General features: G+C 38.6%; 1 protein-coding gene across 1 annotated transcript in view; it reads left to right on the plus strand.

The window, feature by feature from the left end:
• CRACDL (CRACD like) overlaps positions 1-21,831 on the plus strand; it is a 127,727-nt gene that overhangs the window by 40,167 nt on the left and 65,729 nt on the right. Inside the window, exons 2-5 of the mRNA XM_007501100.3 lie at positions 3,622-3,701; positions 12,272-12,440; positions 18,630-18,765; positions 20,462-20,626. Of these exons, the coding sequence (XP_007501162.3) occupies positions 3,622-3,701; positions 12,272-12,440; positions 18,630-18,765; positions 20,462-20,626 (550 nt within the window). The remainder of the gene's footprint in view (positions 1-3,621; positions 3,702-12,271; positions 12,441-18,629; positions 18,766-20,461; positions 20,627-21,831) is intronic.

Raw genomic sequence — 21,831 nt, forward strand, 5'->3', positions numbered from 1 at the left:
CCACCTCAGGGGCACAGAGCTCTCCTGCATATCTCCTAAATTGTCTTAGGCTGGAAAAATATTACCTCCTGACCTTTTCTAGGCTCTGTCATTTAGAATTTGATTCAAGACATTAAAGTTGTCTGGAGAATGTTAGAAGAATTCAGCTGGGTCACTCCAGTTCTCCACCATCTTGACCCAGCCCTTTACTACTAGATAATTAAGAACTGAATTTTGGTGGAGAAGGTATGTAGGATCTAAGCAACCTTTTCCTCCCATCCCCACCCATCTACACATATGCTTCAAGCAACCATCTTGGCAGGAAGTCCAGGAACTACATTTTAGGGGTGTGGATAATTGTGTTGGAATTGAGAGAATGAAGAGGAAGCAGGATGTAATGATTTGCTCATGATTTTGTTTAGAAAAATATAGAAGTGAAATCATGCATTCAGTCTTTTTCAGGAAACTCTACAGGACAAGAATAGTAGAGTGAGTTCATCTTGAAAAGACTGTATCAGTCTTTGCTATTATTGACCCTTGATCTAGCCCCTCCTTGCAACTTATTGTTACTTTAGAAAAAAAACTTACTTTCTGTCATATAATCAAAACTTATCAATATCAATTCTAATGTAGAAGAGCAGTAAGGTCTAAATAAGTGGGATTAAATGATAAATGATTTGCCTAGGGTCATATAGCTAAGAAGTGTCTGAGGCCAGATTTGAATCCAGGTCCTCCTGACTCCAAGCCTGGTGTTCTATCCACTGTGCTACCTACCTGTCCCTCAACTAATTATTACATACCAATTTCAGTGAACGTTGTAGAGTCTTGCTATGCTACATTATGTGCAGAAAATCAAATCAAAGATTTCTAAATTTGAAGGAATAAATATCATTTTGGCCCTTAAAATAACCCATATTTGGAATGGGGATGGTAGGTGACTAAGTAGATAGAGAGCCAGGCCTCAAGGTTCTAATTTGACCTCAGATACTTCCTATCTGTGTGACCCTGAGCAAGTCACTTGACCCCAATTGCCTAGCCCTTACAATTCTTTTGCCATGGAACTGATACTTAGTGTTGATTCTAAGACAGATGGTAATGGTTTTAAAAAATAATAACCCATACCATAAACAAATGCATAGGGTCAACTTTGCATTTTTCTCAAGTGAATTTGTTATCAATCAGTATGTAGAGCGGAAGCAGCACTTAATGAGGGAGATCTAGTGTGAATTATTATGAAAGAACCCATGGGTAAAGGCCTGTTTGGGGGGAAGTTTTTCAAAGAAAAACAAATTTTAAAAAAACAAACAGCGATGGAAAGTTGACATTAAGACCTCAATACATCATGTTTTTCTGTCTTTGGCTATGTCTTACCACACTGCCTACCCCAAATACTCCCAGGACCTCAGACAGCTATAGCTTGCTGTAGGTATTTGGTCAACACACTTTTTTATGTTCCAGAATGTTTGAAGAGTTCATGACCCTAAAAAGCTAATTGGAAATAATAACAACAGTAAAATGCATTATCTCATTTGATCCTCACAACAACCCTGTGAGGTAGGGACTGTTGGAACTTGTTCTTCCTCAAACCTGGCTCTTGATCTCCCATTTAATACCTCTTCCTGAATAATTGATTTCCTTCAAAACTCAGCTCCAACACATTCTTCTACATGAAGTCCTTCCCAAGATCTCCAGTTGCTAGTGTCCAGCCTTCTAAAACTACCTTTTATTTATTTTATATGTACTTTTGTACGTATAATTATAAAATTATACTTAATTTTGGGGGGAGGATCAATACCAACCCATCCAGTTTATCCCAAGAACTGGGATATAGGTTGGGGACTCTTATACAAAGAGGGGGACATCTTATTTCTGCCAGGATCTAAATATATCTCCTGCCAACATGGAAGCAATTATGGTAGGAGGATGGAAAGGAGTTGGGATACTTCCTCTGTACGAGGAAATCTGACAATTGGAAGGATTGAGAAGAGCCTGGATGAGGAGCAGGAAAACTTCTAAACTAAGCAAGCAAGATTTTCTGCGGTCGACTGTATGAGAGCTTTCTGCTTTTGGAATGAATAGAGTCTAGAATTAATGCATGGAAGAAAGCACTTAAGATGTTTTGCCCTGAATAGTCATCAAAGACTTATAGACTTCTATGTTTTTTCCCCTGCAAATTCCTATCCATCTTTAAAGTTCAGTCTTAGGCAGGACAGGCAAAATTATATCAGGAAATGACTGATGAAAAGGCATGTCAGACATTTCATTTTTTTGTAAACCCTTTCTTTCTGTCTTGGAGTTGATATTAAGTATTGGTCCTAAGGTAGAAGAGCATTAAGGGCAAGGCAATTGGGATTAGGTGACTTGCCTAGGATCACACAGCTAGGAAGTGTCTGAATTCAAATTTGAACCCAGGTCCTCCTGATTCCAAACCTGACTCTCTATCCACTGGACTACCTAGCTCCCCTAAAACCTTTTTTTTTTTTTAAGAATGACAGGAAGAAAGAGCATTAAAAAAGAGGGAAGGAAATAAGGGGGAAAGAAGGAAAGAAAAAAAGGAGAGAAAAGGTGATTGCTAGACTGATGAATGAATGAAAGTCTCTTTTCTTGGAGGACACAAGAGACCTAGTGATCAGAACATAGTACTTGAAATTATTATTTAAAGAACATGGAGGCAGCTGGGTGGCTCAGTGGATTGAAAGCCAGGCCTAAAGGCAAGAGGTCTTAGATTCAAATCTGGTCTCAGATACTTCCCAGCTGTGTGACCCTGGGCAAGTCACTTAACCCCCATTGCCAAGCCCTTACCACTCTTCTACCTTGGAGCCAATACACGATTTTGATTCTAAGACAGAAAGTAATGGTTTTAATTTAATTTTTAATTTTAAGCATTGAGAAAGTCTGCTCCAACATTTTATTTCCATCTGTCTTTCCTTGATGAAATGAGAATGGTGTTTTCTGCATATTTCCTCCAGATAATTGATTAAGTTAATTTATAAACTTCTTCAGAGCTTCAGAGATTCTGTTTCTCATCTATTTATCTCCCTACAACGCTTATGTGTTTCCTGTAAGTGGCCACTAGTTGTGAATATTATTGATCCTGCTGTTAATTTATTTTGACTCATTTGCATCCACCTTTATAGAAGTACTTCATTCAAAACAGTCCTTATTAAGGAACTGCTTTTTAAATATGTATCTGTGTATTTGCTATTTGAAGTTTACTACAAAAGGAGATAAGCTGCTGCCAGGTTGGCACACTGCCTACTTTAGGGCGTGTTTGCATCATAAATGTCAACCAGTAACCATGTATTTGACTTCCATGAAGGTACAAAGAATTCTTTTATTAAAAAAAAAAAAAGAACCAGATGTGATTTGTATGGTTGGAAGTATGGCTGACTGTTTTCCACTTCAGCTGCTGCTATTGTTTGTAATCAGTGATCAGATGAATTTTTAAGTGATTGCCAAGCTTCGGGGTGTAGATTCTTTGCTCTTCTGTTGAACTTTGCCCTTCGATCTTCTCTACACTGAAGGTGTGTACAGGTAGCCAGAGTTACCAGCAAGAGGCAGTAAGTAACCAGATTAACTTGTAAACTTTCCTGAAGATGTTCCCTTCCCTTAAACTGAAACTCGTTTCTCTTTGGTTTCCAGGGAGCTGGACATGAGCTCCACGAGGATAATGGATATTAAGATGCGGGATGCGGCAGAAGGACTTGGTGAGGACAGCTCAGGTAAGCTCCTTGTCCCTCCTGGGTCAGAAGGGGACTTTGTTGGCAGGTGGATAATAAGCCCCAGGACACAGAGTCATATCTGTGCGTGAAGAGGAAGGTTTCAGCCATCCAGAGGCAGACCTCAGACCTGTTTCTAGAGGACAGGTGTCACATGAATGGTTTGATGGGGAAGAAGGAGATTCTAGGTCATTTGGAGTCCATATCTACTACTGACTCTAAGTCAGAAAGAGGTAAGGGCTTTTTTTTTTTAAGTGCCTGACCATAAGATCTTGTTAATGAGAGGAAACAGCATATACATACATATGTAAGTCTGGGGAAAAGGATAGGGATTAGACTATGATTTTATTGGAAATGGGAATTCCCAATTGAAGAAATGCCCTCTACTAATTTCAGAAACACATGCTTCAAAATGTCTTTGCATAAACTATATTATTATTATTATTATTATTATTATTACATTACACGGACCCCTACTTCCTCTTCTAGTCATGCTTAGAATCACAGAGTCATTCTTGACCAGTCAAAAGAAAAGCATGAATCTCTTCAGTATGTCTCAAAACTATCTTTTTGAAAAAAAAAAAAAAGATTACAGGGGCTCCCACCTCCTTTTCTAGTCATGCCTACAATCACAGAAGTCATTTTTGGTTACTCAAAAGAAAAGCAAGAATCTCTGCAGCATATCTGACAAAAATTCTTCCAGTCAGGGGCAGCCAGGTGATTCAGTGGATTGAGAGCCAAGCCAAGAGATAGGAGGTCCTGTGTTCAAATTTGAGCAAGTCACTTGACCCCCATTGCCTAGCCCTTACTGCTCTTCTGCCTTGGAAGCAATACACAGTATTGATTCTAAGACAGAAGGTAAAGGTTTTAAATAAGTAAATAAATTATTATAAATGTTTATAAATCCAAACAAAACAAGTACTTATCTATATAAAGAAAAAGAAGATATTACACAGATGAAATCACAGACCTCCTCTATGTTTCACTTTTCTTCAAATCTACATAATGGTTCCTATCCAATGGTGTTCCAACCCCTCCCCATCCTCCCCGTATCACATAGGATATCATCATGGAGGCCACCATGTTCCTATCAATTAAGTCTTTCATATTTTATCTTTCTGTTCACTTTCTAGAGGTAACTTCTCAATTTATTGTTCTAGAATTAATTTTGTGATTGAGTGTCATATTCTCCTGATTGATTCTACTCATTTCACTGTTCATTATCTCCTGTAGTTCTTTCTAGGTGTTTTGTTTTTTTAATTTTTTTAAACCCTCATCTTCCGTCTTGGAGTCAATACTGTGTATTGGCTCCAAGGCAGAAGAGTGGTAAGGGCTAGGCAATGGGGGTCAAGTGACTTGCCCAGGGTCACACAACTGAGAAGTGTCTGAGATCAGATTTGACCCCAGGACCTCTCATCTCTAGGCCTGACTCTCAATCTACTGAGCTCCCCAGCTCTCCCCGCCCTTTCTGGATTTTTAAAATCCCTGTGTTCATCATTTTTTGTGGTGGGGTAGTATTCTATCCCAATCATATACCACAATTTGTTTAGCCAAAAACCATCTCTGGTTAAGGTAAACCATCTTGTTTCTAACTGCTGTGTCTCTCCACTACATCGTGATATACATATCTATGTGCGCATGTGTGCCCTTTTATGATGCCCCAAAAGACTTGGTGAAGTTTCCATCTTTAATAGCTTAAAGCGATAGGAAGAGTTTTGTAACATGACTTGCATGTGTTTGTGTGTGTACACACCTGGTACATGTATTTTATACCTACAGATATCTATACATGTTTCCTATATGAATAGGTTGCTGCAAAGTCTTCTGAGTTGCTTCCACGCAGGCATGTGTGCATGTGTATTGTTGTTCAGTCATGTATAACTTTCTGTGACCCCATGAAACAGAGCACTTCGAACACTTCTGCCCTCGGCTGTCTCCCCACATCTGTTCATTGCTTCCATCTCTATCCATTATGGACACTATCCATCTCACCCTCCGGTCCTTTTCCTTTTCCTGGGATCCTTCCCTGAATCAGTGTCTTTTCCGAGGAGCCCCGCCTTCTCGTTCCGCAGCTTCCGAGGAGCCCCGCCTTCTCCTTCTGCAGCTTCCGAGGAGCCCCGCCTTCTCCTTCTGCAGCTTCCGAAGAGCCCCGCCTTCTCCTTCTGCAGCTTCCGAGGAGCCCCGCCTTCTCCTTCTGCAGCTTCCGAGGAGCCCCGCCTTCTCGTTCTGCAGCTTCCGAGGAGCCCCGCCTTCTCGTTCTGCAGCTTCCGAGGAGCCCCGCCTTCTCCTTCTGCAGCTTCCGAAGAGCCCCGCCTTCTCCTTCTGCAGCTTCCGAGGAGCCCCGCCTTCTCCTTATGCAGCTTCCGCTTTAGTATTTGCCTTTACCTTGAGGAATCTGCATTCATTTCCTTCCTTATGGACTGAAAGGACCTCCTTCCTGTCTAAGGGGCTCTCAGAAGTTTTCTCCAATGCCCCAATTCAAAAGCATCATTTCGGTGGCACTCAGCTCTCCTTCGAGTCCAGCTTTCGCAGCCATGCGTTCCGTAGCTTTGAGGACAAGGACCTTTGTCCCTAAGGTGTTTTCTTAGGCTGCTCGGAGCGGCTCTAGCTTTCCTTCCAAGGAAACATCTCATTTCATTGCTCTCTCCCTTCCTCCCTCCCTCTTTGGCTCCCTCTCTTCTTCTCCCTCTGTGTTGGCTTTCTACAGTTCCACTACATTGACATTTGGGGAATGTCATGACATCTGGATGACTCTTCTATGAAAATAATGATGATAACTCACCTTTATATCCCATTTTAAGATTTATAAATCACTTGACGGGTTATCTCACTTGAGCTGTAGGACACTTCGGTAAGGCGTAGATGCTATTGTTATTCGCATTTTACAATCAAGACAGTGATTTTCCTGGGACCACACAGCTATTATCCCCCCCTTTTTTAATTTTATTTAGAGAATTTAAAACATTATTCCTTGGTTATAAGAATCACATTATTTCCCTCCCTCCCCTCCCCCCCACTCTTTCCACAGCTGATGCACAATTCCATTGGGTATTGCTTGTGTCCTGGATCAGAACCCATTTCCATGTTGTTGGTGTTTGCACCAGGATGTTCATTTACAGTCTACATGCCCAGCCATATCCCCTCAACCCATGTATTCAAGCAGTTGTTTTTCTTCTGTGTTTCTGCTCCCGCGGTTTTTCCTTATTATCCCCATTTTATAGGTGAGGAAAGTAAGTTAGTTAAAAGTTGTGACTTTTCTCATATCCATTAGTTTCAGATTATCTTTTCTCTTTTTATTTCTATTTTTATTATTATAGTGAACTGCTATGGTGAACTAAAATGAGACTAGAAAGAAAAAAAAAGTCAGCTTATCACTGAGTGTGGCATAGATATTAATAACTTGGAAACAAGAGCAGTAAGCTCTTTGTGCTGCAGTTAGACACAATTTATCTTGGGTAAAAGCATCATGAAGCCTGTAAGGTCAAGAGGAAAATCATATAGAGTCAATGAGGGGAAGCTACAGGTAGCTCAGTAGAGAGAGCCAGATCTGGAAATGGGAAGTCCTGGATCTAAATCTGGCCTCAGACACTTCCTAATTGTGTAACCCTGGGTAAGCCACTTAACCCCCATTGCCTAATTCTTGCTGCTCTTCTGCCTTGGAAACAATATTTAGTATTGATTCTAAAATAGAAGGTCAGGGGGAGAGAGGGGGGGAGAGAGGGAGGGAGAGAGGAAAAGAGAGAGAGACAGAGACAGAGACAGAGAGAGACAGAGAAAGAGAAAGAGAGAGATGAGAGAGAAGAGAGAGACAGAGAGACAGAGAAAGAGAGAGAGAAAAATAGGAAGGAGAGAGAGAGAAAGGGAGGCGAAGAGAGAGAGGGGGGAGAGAGAGACAGAGAGAGATAGGAAGGGGGAGAGAGGTAGAGAAAGAGAAAAAGAGAGAGAGAGAAAGGCAGAGGGAGGGAGGGAGAGGTAAAGAGGGAGAAAGGGAATGGAGAGGGGGGAGGGAGAGAGAAAGTACATAACTTACTAAGCACTAGGAATACAAATAGAGGCAAAAGCTAGTCCCTGTCCTCAAGGATTTTATCATACAATGGGAGAGAAAGAAAACAAATAGGGGTAGAAACAAGTATGAACCAGATAAACAGTCCATAATTAACAGGGGGCAGACACTAGAATTCAGAGGGGTTGGGAAATATTTTATGCAGAAAAACGACATTTATGTTGGGACTGAATGGAAGTGAGGGAAGCCAGAAAGCAGAGATAAGGAGAGAGAGCATGGCTGGCATGGGGGACATCCACAGAAAATGCTCTGAACTAAGAGCAGTGTCCCTAGATTTACAAGCAATAAGGTATAAGAAGGACTGGGAAGGGGCACAGGGTTTTAAATGCTAAAAGGGATTTTAGGTGAAACATCAAGAAGTCCTTAAATGTTGAAAGAGTTGAGCTGTGGAACCTGCATCATCTCTGAGCAACAGAGATAAGATAAACTGGTGATTGGTGGCATCTTTGAATTTGAAAAACATTGAATCCAAAGGGACATGCAGATGGACTAAATATGGCCCTTTTCAAAAGTGGATCCACTTAGGGTCATCCAAAACCCACATAAAGTAGAATCTTGGAATCTTCTCATTGGAACCTCAGAACTCATCCAGGCCAATCCATATTTGAATCATGAAATCCTTTTTTAGTGTCCTAGACATAGTGTTATCCGACAGTCACTTATGATGCGAAATCTTTTACCTACCAAGGCCATGATTTTCATTTTTGGACATCCATCTTTCATTATTAGGGCAGACTTCCTTATTGAAAAGCTTTGAGTCAAAATCTATTTTATGTACTCTAAGAAGGAGGTAGGAAGGGGCTATTAGTAGTAGAAATATCAAGTTTTCACTTTATGATTAGGAAAGTAGGTAAAGTAACTAACTGGGTATTTGTGAGATAAGATAGTTTGGTTTTGAGAACCTTATTTGATCACTTTGAATTTAAAAAAAAAGTAACAAAAGGAAATTTTCTGTGTTGGCAGAGTATTGCTGATGGTAAATAAAGTAGGAAAATTTCATTTTATTGTAGGTAAAATTCATCTTATAGAACTGGAGTCTTTGAACCTAAAGAATGTTCATCTTCTAGTAAATAATGTGTATATAGCACTAATTTATAAAAGCATGCTAACAGAGACAGCTAGGTGATTCAGTAGATGGAGAGGCAGGCCTAGAGAGCAAATCTGGTCTCAGACACTTAACTCTAATTGTCCAACCCTTGCCACTTTCTGCCTTGGAATTGATACTTATTATCAATTCTAGAACAGAATGTGTTTTTGTTTGTTTATTTGTTTTTAATATTATTTTTCTTGTCATGCAAAACACATTTCCATATTGTTTATTGGTGTAAGAACAAACTCCTAAATCACCAAAATACCAAAATAAAAGAAGGTAAGAGTTATTAAAAAATAAAATATTTTTTCCTCTGTAGGGAATTCCTTTTTCGTCCGGATTTTGAACATCTTTCTTGACACTGTTGAACACTTTAGCAAGCATTTGCCTCCCTGTTTTTCTGCTTTGGTTGATACTAATTTGAACAAAATCTTTGAGGCTATGTCTTTCAAGGAACCTTGTATGAATTTAACATAATATGGGAGCCTCCTTGTCTCACCTTTGAGACTATTTTATTCTACTGAGTCAAAGACTTTTTATCTTTTATAATCAATAAATCATAGAAATGGTGGAATCTTATACTCTATGTCTGAGTCAGTTCTGAGTCACCTGTGAAAGGCCGCCTACTTCCTTTTGGCATTTTCCCCAAGGAAACCCTTGATATATTGACCATTCTCTTAAAGATTTTAGAGAGATATGGGCTGGTAGATGATGAAATCTTCTCCATGGTCCCTTTTTTGTGTAATTTTGTCATTCCATAATCTCATTGGCTTTTTTAATTTTCTGAATTTTCTTATTATATTATATTGAATTGATTGAAAGATCAACAAACATGAATATTTCCATGAGCAAAAAACAGAAAAGATATCCATAATTGTTTGTATTCTGTTAGAATCTTCTCTTTGGGTTATGTTGAAGACGGACTTCCTAAGTGCCTTTCACTGTGTCACCTCTGGTATAATTTCCTTAGTTTGTATGTGTATCACAAAGTTAGGTCTGATTATTCTTCCTGACTTCATTTTCTTAAATGCCATTTCCACTTAGCATTCTGACATATCAGGTACTATAAATGTTAGAATCCAAATGTGATGGCTCCACTGTCATTGATGTCAATGCCTCCATTATGGGAATTAATGGCAGGTCTGTTCCAATTCCTATTTATTTATTTGTTTGTCTCCTCCCAATTCTAACTACTAGAGTTTTAATGAGGGTCTAAGGCAGATTACAGACTTGTTATTTCTATCACTGTTTTCCAAGTTTTTTTAAAACACCATTACCCTTAATGCATATTCATCTTCCATGTTTGCAAATGAACCTGTGTTCTTAGTTGGTATTGTTCTTGCAGTCAAGTCTTTTTGCAAGTCTCTTTGTTGGCTGAAACAGTTTCTGGACTCTTGGCCTCTGTAGTAATTGTCAAGTTCTTTAAGAAATAATATTTATTTGAACGGATGCCTTAACTTTTGTCATGTTATCCTTTTAACCTTTATCCTCCCAAGTCAGAATATTTCACGAAGTAATCTGACGTAATCATGCCTTTATATTTGGTGCTAGACACATTGCTTACTGAAGGATGAACATTCTTTAGGTTAGAAGACCTATATATATAAGATGAGTTTATAATTATAATTATATATGATTATATATGATTATATAAGATGAGTTTTTCCTACTTTATCCATTTATCGGATTCAATAGTTGATGTGCACAGGTCAGTTTAAGGGTGATTAGGTAATTCACTCTGTGTCTTCTCAACTTTATCTTTCTGGGAGCTCTTTGAGAGGAGACACTGGTTTTTCCTTTTTTTTGTCTTTGTATCCCTGGTCCTGAGCACTAATACCTTGTACATAGTAGGCACCTAAAAAGAACTTCTTGTCTTGCCTAAATTTTTAATTTGGTATTAGCTTTTATCCAACCAATTAATGATCTAACTTCACATAGACAGCAGATTCCAAAGTGAATTCCACATTGGTAGCCAGTCATTTCTTACCTGTTAAGAGAGTTCAAGTGGTAGCTAAGCAGTACAGTAAATAGAGCTCCAGGCTTAGAGTTGGGAGGACTGAGTTCAAATGTGAATGCAGACACTTCCTAACTATGTAACCTTGGGCAAGTCACTTAACCCAAATTGCCTAGCCCTTGGCTGTCTTAGAATTGATACTAAGACAGAAAGTAAGGGTCTTAGGCGGGGAAAAGAGTTCATTTACATTTTTTGTAGTGATGTTTGCTGTTTATCATCTTAGCATTTTAAAGTTTTCTACTGGAACAAAGTCAGAATATTTCATGGTACATCATGAGAATTCTGAAAAATCTATAAACCTTTAGCCTCTTTCACTTCTTTCTTCCTTTCTTTTTTTTAAAACCCATATCTTCCATACCTTAGAATTGATACTAACCAAGGCAGAAGAGCAATATGGTCTCAGCAATAGGAGTTAAGGGATTTGCTCAGTCACACAGTCAGAAAGTGTCTGAGGCCACATTTGAATCCAGGACCTCTCATCTCTAGACCTAGCCCTCTATCCACTGAGTATCCTATCTGTCCCCCTCTTTCACTTCTTAATCTTGAACCATATTCTCCAATATATTTTTTATCCTCCCCTTTAATCATCTTTGCAGTGAAGTCACCAAAGATGTTTTGGCTTGGTTTGGAAGATTTTCCCCAAGTTCTTCATATCATTTCTCCCCTTCTTCCTCTTCTGCAATGTAAGGTACATCTATAGTACATAAACTAAAATTATTATTTATTTGCTTACATTCATAAAGAGCAATTCAAAGAAAGGTAATCAAGTATGACATGAAATCATATTTTTTGTGACCTTTTGGTAGCAAGATGAAATGAAGTAGTATTCCATTTAATTGTCTTTTTGAAAAGAAATTGTGAAACATCTGCAACTTTTCTGTCTTCTGATTTCATTTATAGTAAGAATGTTGATTGGAAATGCTCCAGTGGATAAAGATACTTGGATAAAGATCACATATTTAGAGTATCAAACTTTAAATGTTTTCATTGTTTTGTTGGTGTTTCTGTCATGTCCAATTGTTCATGACCCTATTTTGAAATATTCTTGGCAAAGATACAGAAGTGGTTGCTGTTCCTTTCTCCAGCTCATTTTACAGATGAAGAAACTGAGGCAAACAGGGTTAAGTGCCTTGCCTGGGGTCACATAACTTGTAAGTGTCTGGAGCCAGATTTGAATTCAGGAAGAAGAGTTTTACTGACTTTTCAGCCTTGGCTCTACATCCACTATGCCACCTAGCTGCCCCCAAATTTAAATAGGTGATAGAAGAAAGGAGACCTCAAATTTCCCTTCATTCTCTGCTTGTTCTCTGTTTAAAAGTATTCCTTTAAATGCATTGGAGCAAAGGAACACCATCTTTTCCCCCCATACCTACATATTTAACTGTTTGTCTATTGAATTTATTTAGGAAAGAAGAAGTCCAAGTTCAAGACTTTTAAAAAGTTTTTTGGGAAGAAGAAAAGAAAAGAGACCTCCACACCTGCAAGCAGCAGCACCTGGAAGCCAAGTCAGTCAGAGAATGACGACATTGCTCCAGTATCCCTGCCCATTGGCTATGACTCAGAGGATGAACTCGAGTAAGTTACAGGAACTAGTCTTGGTTTTTCACTGGATGGTCCATTCCCTCCATTATCATTTATTAAGTACTTACTATATACCAAACACTGAATTATTATACGTTAGGCAGCTAGATAGTACAATGGCTAGAGTGCTGGACTTGTGGTCAAAAAGATCTACGTCTGGAGTCTATGTGACCCTGGGCAAGTCATTTAACCTCTGGCTGCCTCAGTTTCATCAAATGTCTGCTTCAATTTCTTCAGCTATAAAATGAGGATAATAATAGTACCTACCCCCCAAAGCTGTCATGAGGAACATACTATATAACTGGTATTATAATTGCAATTATTGTTATTGGACCCCTTCATCTAGAGGGCATTTCGGGACATGTCACCCAAGTTTTCCTCTTGTCTCCGTGGGCTTTACTCAGCCATGCCATAGTGGGAAACGCTCTAGTTTGGGCATTAAGGATGAAATACTAGGTTTACTGCTTAGGAGACTGATGAAGTCACTGGGTTTTTTCCTCTAGGCTTTAGAATCTTCACCTGTAATTTGAGTTAGCTTAGTTACTTTCTTTTCTTTTTTCTTTTTAAATTAGTTACTTTCTGACATCTTTTCTAGTTTTTGCATTTAAAAATTTTTGAAGATTCTCCTGAATAATGGTTTTCCATAGAATAGTGATTTCTTTTCTTTCTATATTCTCCTGTGGTAAGAATTTTGACCTGAGGGTCTTATGAACTCTTATCAAACTTTGAACTCTTAGAAGCCATTTGAGGAAAGCCACTTATTTAAAAGAGAATTCTTGAGGGCAGCTAGCTGCTCAGTGGATAGAGTACCAGGTCTGGAGACAGGAAGTCCTGGGTTTGAATATGGCCTCAGACACTTCCTAGCTGGTGTCCCTGGGCAAGTCACCCCACCCCAATTGCCTAGCCCTTGCTGCTCTTCTACCCTAGAGCCAATACACAGTATTGATTCTAAGATAAGGTAAGGGCTTAAAAAAAGAGGAAGAGCAAGAGGGGAAGAAAACATTCTTGAAATAAATGGAAAGCCTTTGTCAAGTAATTACTGTGTGGGTAACACTGGGGATAGGATAAGGTGGGGATACAAATAGAGGGATTGCCATAGGTAATGCTTCTGTGATCTAATTAGTTCCCATATTTTCATTGGATTTCATTGGTTCCCAGATGAAGAAACTTCCTCTCTCATGTAGGTGAGCAATTTATATAGTCTTAGAAAGCTGACCAGAATATTCAGAATTTAAGAGACCTGTCTAGAGTCTTATAATCAGAATGTGTCAAAGCTAGGATCGAAATGATGTCTTCCAAGATTATGTCCTTGCTGTAAGTAACCATTCTGAAAAATAGCTATGAACAGGAGGTCATAAAAATAACTTTAAAAAAGCCCAGGGGGCAGCTGGGTAGCTCAGTGGATTGAGAACCAAGCCTAAAGACGGGAGGTCCTAGGTTCAAATCTGACCTCAGACACTTTCCAGCTGTGTGACCCTGGGCAAGTCACTTAACCCCCATTGCCAAGCCTTTTCCACTCTTCTGACTTGGAACCAATACACAGTATTGATTCTAAGATGGAATCTTGGAAACCCTTATGGGTTTAAAAAAAAAAAAAGAAAAGCCCAGAACCTTCTGAAATTCAACCAGTAGTTTTCAGGAAAGATAGAAGTTCCCCAGGATTAGGAAGTCTACAGAAGCCAAAACAACTTCATTGTTTCCCATTTGTGTTAAATTCTACCAGTGGTATGGTATGCTGGTACCCTAATAAATGACCTAATAAATGACCAATTGAACTATTTGCCAAAATCTGTTTCATTTTCCTTCATATGACCACTTGGTGGCAGCAAACAACCAAAATATTTTAAGGGATTTACCTTTTTTGTTTTTTTCTTTCTCTTTCTCTTTTTCTCCCTTCCTTCTTCCTTCCTTTCTCTCTTTTCTTTCCCTCTCCTTTCCTTTCCCTCTATCTTTTCTATGTTTTTTATAAGAATAATATCAAGTAACACCATCATTTAGCCTTTTTAAATCTATAATCTATGATTGGCATTCAAATCTTTTTTAATAGTCAGCATTTTGGAAATAGAATGCTATTAATTGTGTACTACCTTATTGGGGGAAAAAATAAGGATATTCTTGTCTCCCTTCAAAGAAATCAACTGAGGGTGTGCCTGCAGGATATTGGGGGGCAACTGGTTTAACAACTGAAAAACTGAATTTGTTGCCCAAACATTGCAATCATCTGCCTCCAGTTTGATCAAAAGTATTATATTTGACTTCTCCCATTTCTTGCTGTGCTAATAATGGGTTGTCAGGGAATAAAAACTATTATTTTATTATTAATCAAGCAAAGCCTAATAATAAAACTAAATGTAATTATATTATTATAATGTATATAATGCATATTTCTATAGACTCGTGTAGGGCTTAAATTTAATGTGGTTTGACTAAATATGAGAGAATGTGGTCACCGATATTATAACTCAAGTCAAAATGACTTTATTTAGCAGCTTTATTTACAAAATAGAGGGAAAGAGGGTAGAGTAAGCAGTCTAGCTTATCACCCTAAATGTTTCACCAGTCCCTGGATCAACTCAGACAGGGTTCATTAACCCTTCACTGGAAGACCCTCAGCCAAAGGGCTATTTAGCCAGAGGTCCCGGTGGTGAATAACCATGCAACCTCCTCCAAAAACTAATCTCTCCAGAAGCCAGGAAAGGAGTCATCTTTTCACTCACCCACATTGGAGTCCAAAGGGGAAGATCCAAAAGCAGTCTTACCAAATGCTACAGTCCTAGATCCATGCTGAAGAAGTTCCTCCATCAGCCTCCAAAGCCTCCAAAGAGCTCTAAGACCTTGTGACAGGAACATTCAGCCAAAAGACTTTTTTATGTCACTTCCTGTTCCTTCCTACACTTTAGGGGACCAATTGTAGTCTTTAAATTTGCTTAGGACTGCCTAAGAGGCAGTCAGTGCTTCTTGGAGGTGCAAACCCCCTTAGTAAGTAGTTTGTGGACTTCCCCTAATTTAGGGTTAAATAAGGATATATTCACTTTTGTTGATTAAATTTAAAAGTAGGCAAGGGGAGAGTTAATCCCATATTCATAATCATAAATTTAGAACTAGAGGAAGTCTAAGAAGCCATCTAGACAAGTCCCCTAATTTTCCAGATTGAGAAATGAAATCCAAGGTGCTTAATCACACAGGTAGTAAGCAGTTAGAGGTGGGATTTGAATCTAGAGCCTCCAACTCCAAAGCCTGGCTCTTTCTATAATACCACAGAAGTAGTATTCCATAGCAGATGAGAACAGACCTCCATGTCAGAAAGACCCTAGGTGCTCTACCTCATTGTATGAATGAATAGAAACATAGCATTTAACATAAGGAAGCCATTGGTCCCGCTGTGCTCTGCTCTACTTGAGTCATTTTGGAAGTATCATGTTCAATTATAGTCAAAATGTTTGAGGAATAAAATCATGTCCAAGATGCTGAGTATATTCTAAATAAGAGAGTCCCTATGAACTTGTTTTTAAGAAAAAAAAGTCGATAACTGTATTTCAATCTAATTGGGTTCCTTTTCTATCCTGTTTTATATATTTTAAAACACTATTATGAGAAGGTGTCAATAAATTTCACCAAACCTCTGAAGGGATTCTCAACATAAAAAAAAAAAGTTAAGAACCCCAATTTAAAATCATGCCATGCAAGGATAGGCTGAAAAAACCACGCATGTTTACCAGGGAGAAAAGAAGACTTCAGGAGAGATATGATCTCTATATTCATTTGTATTTTATTTAATTCATTTTGACATTGGATCTTATCTCACCCAGTCTATAAGTATAATAGTGATTTATGGGTGAGATCCCACTGATAATAGACTGTTTTGTTTCTCACCTAAGCCTAGTAGCCCCCTTCTCCCAGGTCCTACCCATATTGGTGACAAACTCAGGGCAGCAAACCAACCTGCTTTAGCCCAATGTAACTTAGAACTCCTGAGCGCAAGTAATCCACCAGCTTCAGCCTCTGCCCTCCAATCCCTATCATAGGATGGCCACACTAGATCATAATCACATTCAAATATTTGAAGGTTGTTGTAAGGAAAAGACTTAAGGCTTGTTCTATGTGACCCTCACAAGAAAAACTAGAACAAATTTAGGGAATCAGATTTCAGCTCAAGTGAGGAAAAATTGCCTAACAATTAGAGCTTAGCAAAAGCAAAATAGTCTGGGCAGCTAGATGGCTAGTGAGTGGATTAAGTGCCAGGTCTAGAGATGGGAGATCCTAGATTCAAAACTGGCCTCAGATACTTTCTAGCTATGTGACCCTGGGCAAGTCACTTAACCCCCCATTGCCTAACCCTTGCCACTCTTCTGTTTTAGAATTAACACTAAGATAGAAAGTCAGGGTTGTTTATTTTTTTAACAAAGTAGAAAAATAAAAACAAAAACAAATAAGTATTGGAGCTTTTGGCACATTCCTACGATCAAGTTTTCTTATGCACAAATGCAGTTTTGGCAACATCTTCAGTGTAGTTTTCTGAAATGAGCTTTCCTTCCTTCACTGTCAGCTGTCTAAAATAGACCCTTTTCCACCTATTGTTTGACTAGCATCATTGCTAGGAAAATATGACTATTAATTTCTACATGCTTTTTTGAGACTACATCCTCCATTTATTTTTCGTGAGGGGGAAGGAGAGTAGAGCGTGTCAGCATTAAGATCAGAGGCTAGGATAGCAAGGAAAGAGTGGTCTAAAGAAATTGGTAGCATTTCCACATTACATTTCTGAGTGTGCCCTGTGTTCCTGTATTGCATAAAGTAATCAAAAGGGGCCATAGATTTGCAGATTTGAAATTTCCATTCAAATATGCCATCTGCTGAACTCAGATGCCAGGACGTGGGTGTATATTTTGGATAATCTTGTGACCAGACTATCAGACAGCCAGTTCACCCAGCCTGCTGTGCAAACATAGCCTCCAGAATAGTCTCTTTACTTGGGAGCCAGAGTGTCTGCTTGCTTACCTACCAGAAATGACTTCATTCTTTCCAGATTTTCCATATAACTCATAGAGTGGACAGAGGTCAGAACTGAGATGGACTATGAGTAGTTCTTCACTTCACTACCTTGGGGGGCTTCATTCCTGTTCTACTTTTAGTTTTTAGGGTTTTTTAATTGATCAAATAAAGGTTGCATTTTTTTCTCATTAAATATCTCATCTCTACTATGAGAAGTAACCTGAAGTAATCTGACAAGAAGAAAGTGTTTCTGTATCATCTTGTCTCATCTCATCTCTACTATGAGAATGCATGTCTCTGAATTACCGTGGCATGTAGAAAATGTTTCCATGTCATCTCTTCTCATGTCTCATTTATTTCTACTATAAGAATTTGTGTCTCTAAAATATCTGACAGGTAGAAAGTGTTTCTTAAATACGGGTTGACTACCATTCTGGAGGGTCATTTGGAACTATGCCCAAAGGGCTAAAAAACAATGTAGACCCTTTGATCCAGTAATACCTCTACTAGGTCTGTATCTCAAAGAGATATAAAAAAAATGGGAGAGGAACTACTCGTACAAAATTTACAGCTGCTCTTTTTGTGGTGTTGGAGAATTGGAAATTAAGGAGATGTCCATCAAATGGGGAATAGCTGAACAAATTGTGGTTTGTGGTGGAGATGGAATACTACTGTGCTGTAAGGAATGATGAACAGGGTGATTTCAGAAAGAGCTGGAAAGACCTTCATGGACAGATGCAGATGAAAACATGATTTTTCATTTGTTTATTTGGAGATATGTTTTGGGGTTTGGATTTTATACAATTACTCACAAAAATGAACAATATGGAAATAAACTATACATAATAAAACTTTATAACCCAGATTGAATTACCTGCCAAAACCAAGAGGGGGAAGAAAAGGAAGCTCAGTCATATGAAAACCTTATGAAAACCTGTGTGGAAATTTGTTATAACATGTAATTGGTAATAAATAGATAAATACTGGTTGACTGCAGTGCTCCTAGTGGTCTTAGGGACTGATCCTTGACTATACAAGGATGGAGTTGTTGGGAACAAAAGTCCCAACACTGATCTTTTTTTATGTTGTCAGGCCACAATTATATTTTTTGTGGTTCTTAATTACTAAGACATAGAATGATTAGGAAAGAATGAAAGCATGCATGGTATGAACATATCTCTTCTGTCTTAGGGATCACAAGGGTACCTTGGGGAGCCGAGCACTTTCACACGATAGCATTTTCATTCCTGAAACGGGTCAAGACCCCCCCAGGCCAGCTCGGGTATTTTCTCAGGAAAATGTGTCTGAGAGGATCAAAGCTTTACAGGTAATATTCCAAACGGTGATATGTTAGATATAGAATTTGAGGTATATGTTGCTACAATGATTTAAGTCATTGTTTACATAGTCCTCCACCACTCCCAGGATCATGACTTCACCTTTGGGGACTACTCTGTTCTTTTAATCAATGTAGATCACATCCTCTACATATATTACCAAAAAGTTTCAAGAGCTGCTAAAATGCTTTATTTGGTGGATGGCTAATACTCTAGGAACTTAGCTCAGTATCCAATTAACATTTATTAAGTGACTCCTCCCTGTAAGGTGCAAGGGATGCAAAGACAAAAATGAAAAATGGCCCCTGCCTTCAAGAAGTTTACTTTCTATTAGCCTTTCCAAATTTTTTTCAGGCCCTTGTTTGCAAGTGGTATCCATTGTGAAATAAAAATCCTTCCTAGATGGATGAGAATTGATAAAACCCACCTAGGAACCTCCCCAGGGCCAGTAAAGCACAACCCTTGAAATTATTAAAAAACAAGTTTGTTAAGGGTACAGAAATGATAAATACAGTCCTAAATCTATCCAGCTCCTCCCACCAATCTACACCCTCCCCTAAAGGGGTTTGCTCATCTGATCTTCTCAAACCCTTCTTATAGCTCCCTGCTCTTACCTAAGAAGGCAAAATCTATCTGACTATTAACTAATCTAATTATTATGGATTAACAAAAGACAAAGAGGAGGAAAAACAGATGTATTTGAGCCTTACCTAAAGCCTGGAGTTGTCTTCACTAGGTAACCCAAAGTCCCAGGTGACAACCCTTGGGATTATTTTAGCCAAGTGGATTTCTGGCAGATGGACCACTGGCAGATGGTCCCTGTACCTCAGGCAAGGAAAAAGCAGTACACTCCAGGGCAAACTCTCAACCAAGGAATCACTAATCTCTCCACAAGATTATGACTGCCAAGGGAAAATTTGTCAGAGCCAAGACCTCCTTCCAGCTCAGTCAAAAGCAAGAGAGAGAATGACTTAATGCCAGTAAAACAACAATCCTTTTTTCCTTGTCAGAATCCTCTCCCAGGGCTTGTATCCAAATTCTCCTCTTTTCCTCTTAAAGCTAATCCATGAAATTTACTCTCTCCCTTGCTTACTTCCTATAGTTGCCTAGCTTATATTCAAAACCTTTCCAAATTGGGTAGGCCAGGCCATAAGAACTTGGAACACCATTGCCATAGCCTTTTGAGGATCCATGCCAAACTGATACATGGAGCAGAACTTCATTGGGAGTTTCTCTACTATGAATATCTATCTATCAATTATTAGAAAATATTTTGTTCTCAAAAAATTCTGTACTTGTCCATTCTAAATTACAGCTATGGAATTATTCATTTCTTAGTGAAGAGTGGGTTTCTTAGTTCAGACCAGCATTAACATGGTACCTTAATAAAGAGAAAACATTTAGTTATATTATTGAATGTATGGATTAATTTTTTAAAATCAGTTATTTAATATGTATAATCCAGATTGTATGACCTGCCAATACCAAGAAGGGGACAGGAAGGGAGGGAAGGAGATAAGTTTAATCATATAACTTAGGAAAACTTATGCAGAAATTTGTTATTACATGTAATTGGTAAAAAAACATTTTTAATCAGTTATTAAAATACCCCCCTTTTTAAAAATCCTGTTAATAGATATTAAGGTATCAACTTCAGAGAATGCCTTCTTTTTTTTTCCATTGAAGATGAAAATCCAGTATAATATGAAACTGGGACCCCCTCCTCCATGTGGGATTCCCACTAAACGGGCAGATGATGCTGGCATGAGTTCTGAAGATGATGGGTTACCCAGGAGTCCTCCAGAAATGTCTTTATTGCACGATATAACTGCCACCACCACCACCACAAAGGCAAGTATCCTCAACATCCTGTGCTTTTGACCTATTTTGATTAAAAAGAGCAACTAGATGTTTTGGGCAACACCTATTCCCCTTCTTTTTCAGATTACTGTCAGAGAGAATACGTATTTCTGGTAAGGAAACCAGAAGAAAGCCAGGAAATTTTACTGGTTAGATCAATCCTTCACTGGTTTGGGGCTAGAGGGATGGACCATTGGCCATACTTGGTTTTTATCCTTTGAGCTGAAATTTGTTACTCCTTTAGAGAAAGGATTCGTATAACACTATATAAGGTGCTTTGGGGTTGGTTATCACAATGGTCCTTAAACCACATTTAAGACAGCCTTCCTTTGCTACTGTATAACAACAATCCATCTTCATAGCCCCCTAACTCTCCAGTGAAGACAGGGAAGAATCTTTCTTCATCTCTACCCCAAAGCTACTAACCTTGATCATTATTAATTACATAGTATTCAACTTTGTTCTATCCTTTTCATTTGCATTGTTGCAGCCATCATGTTATTTTTATTCTTTGTTCTTCATTTGACATTTGTGTCTCTACCAATTGTTTCCCGTGTGATCATGGGCAAAATCACTTAAACTGCCTAGATTTTCTTAACTATAAAAGGAGAGGTTAAGCTAGATGGCCACTCAAATCCCTTCCAACTCTAAAGCTATGACTGTATGATCTCTATTTAGACGAGGTGTCCATTTGCAATGAAATGGAACAAATTCTGCCCTTTTTTTCTAGTATGTGTTCATGAAGTTTGTGAATAATTTGTGTTTCTGGGTAAGTCATGGTTATAAGTACCTATAAGTATAAGTGTAGGACATGAGAATTTTAGCATTCTGGACAGAAGGATGATAAAGTCACAATGTCAGAGGATCAAAAAATGGCCCAGGTTAAAATGGATAAGGACCAGTTAACATTTAACAAATAGATTTTTAAAATGTTTATGGACTCACACATACACACACCCTTACAAATCTGGGTTCCTATATATGTTTATGGGGTAATTAGGTAGTGAAATGGATAGAGCACTGGGACTAGAATCAGGAAGGTGTGAGTTCAAATGTGACCTCAGATACTTATTAGCTGAGTGAACCTGGGCAAGTCTCTTAACCCCTATCTACCTCAGCTCCTCATCTGTAAAATGGGGACACCCTAGAGAAGGAAATGACAAACACTCTAGTATCTTTGCCAAGAAAACTCATGG

This window comes from Monodelphis domestica, chromosome 8 (assembly GCF_027887165.1).
Source record: "Monodelphis domestica isolate mMonDom1 chromosome 8, mMonDom1.pri, whole genome shotgun sequence".
NCBI lineage: Eukaryota > Metazoa > Chordata > Mammalia > Didelphimorphia > Didelphidae > Monodelphis > Monodelphis domestica.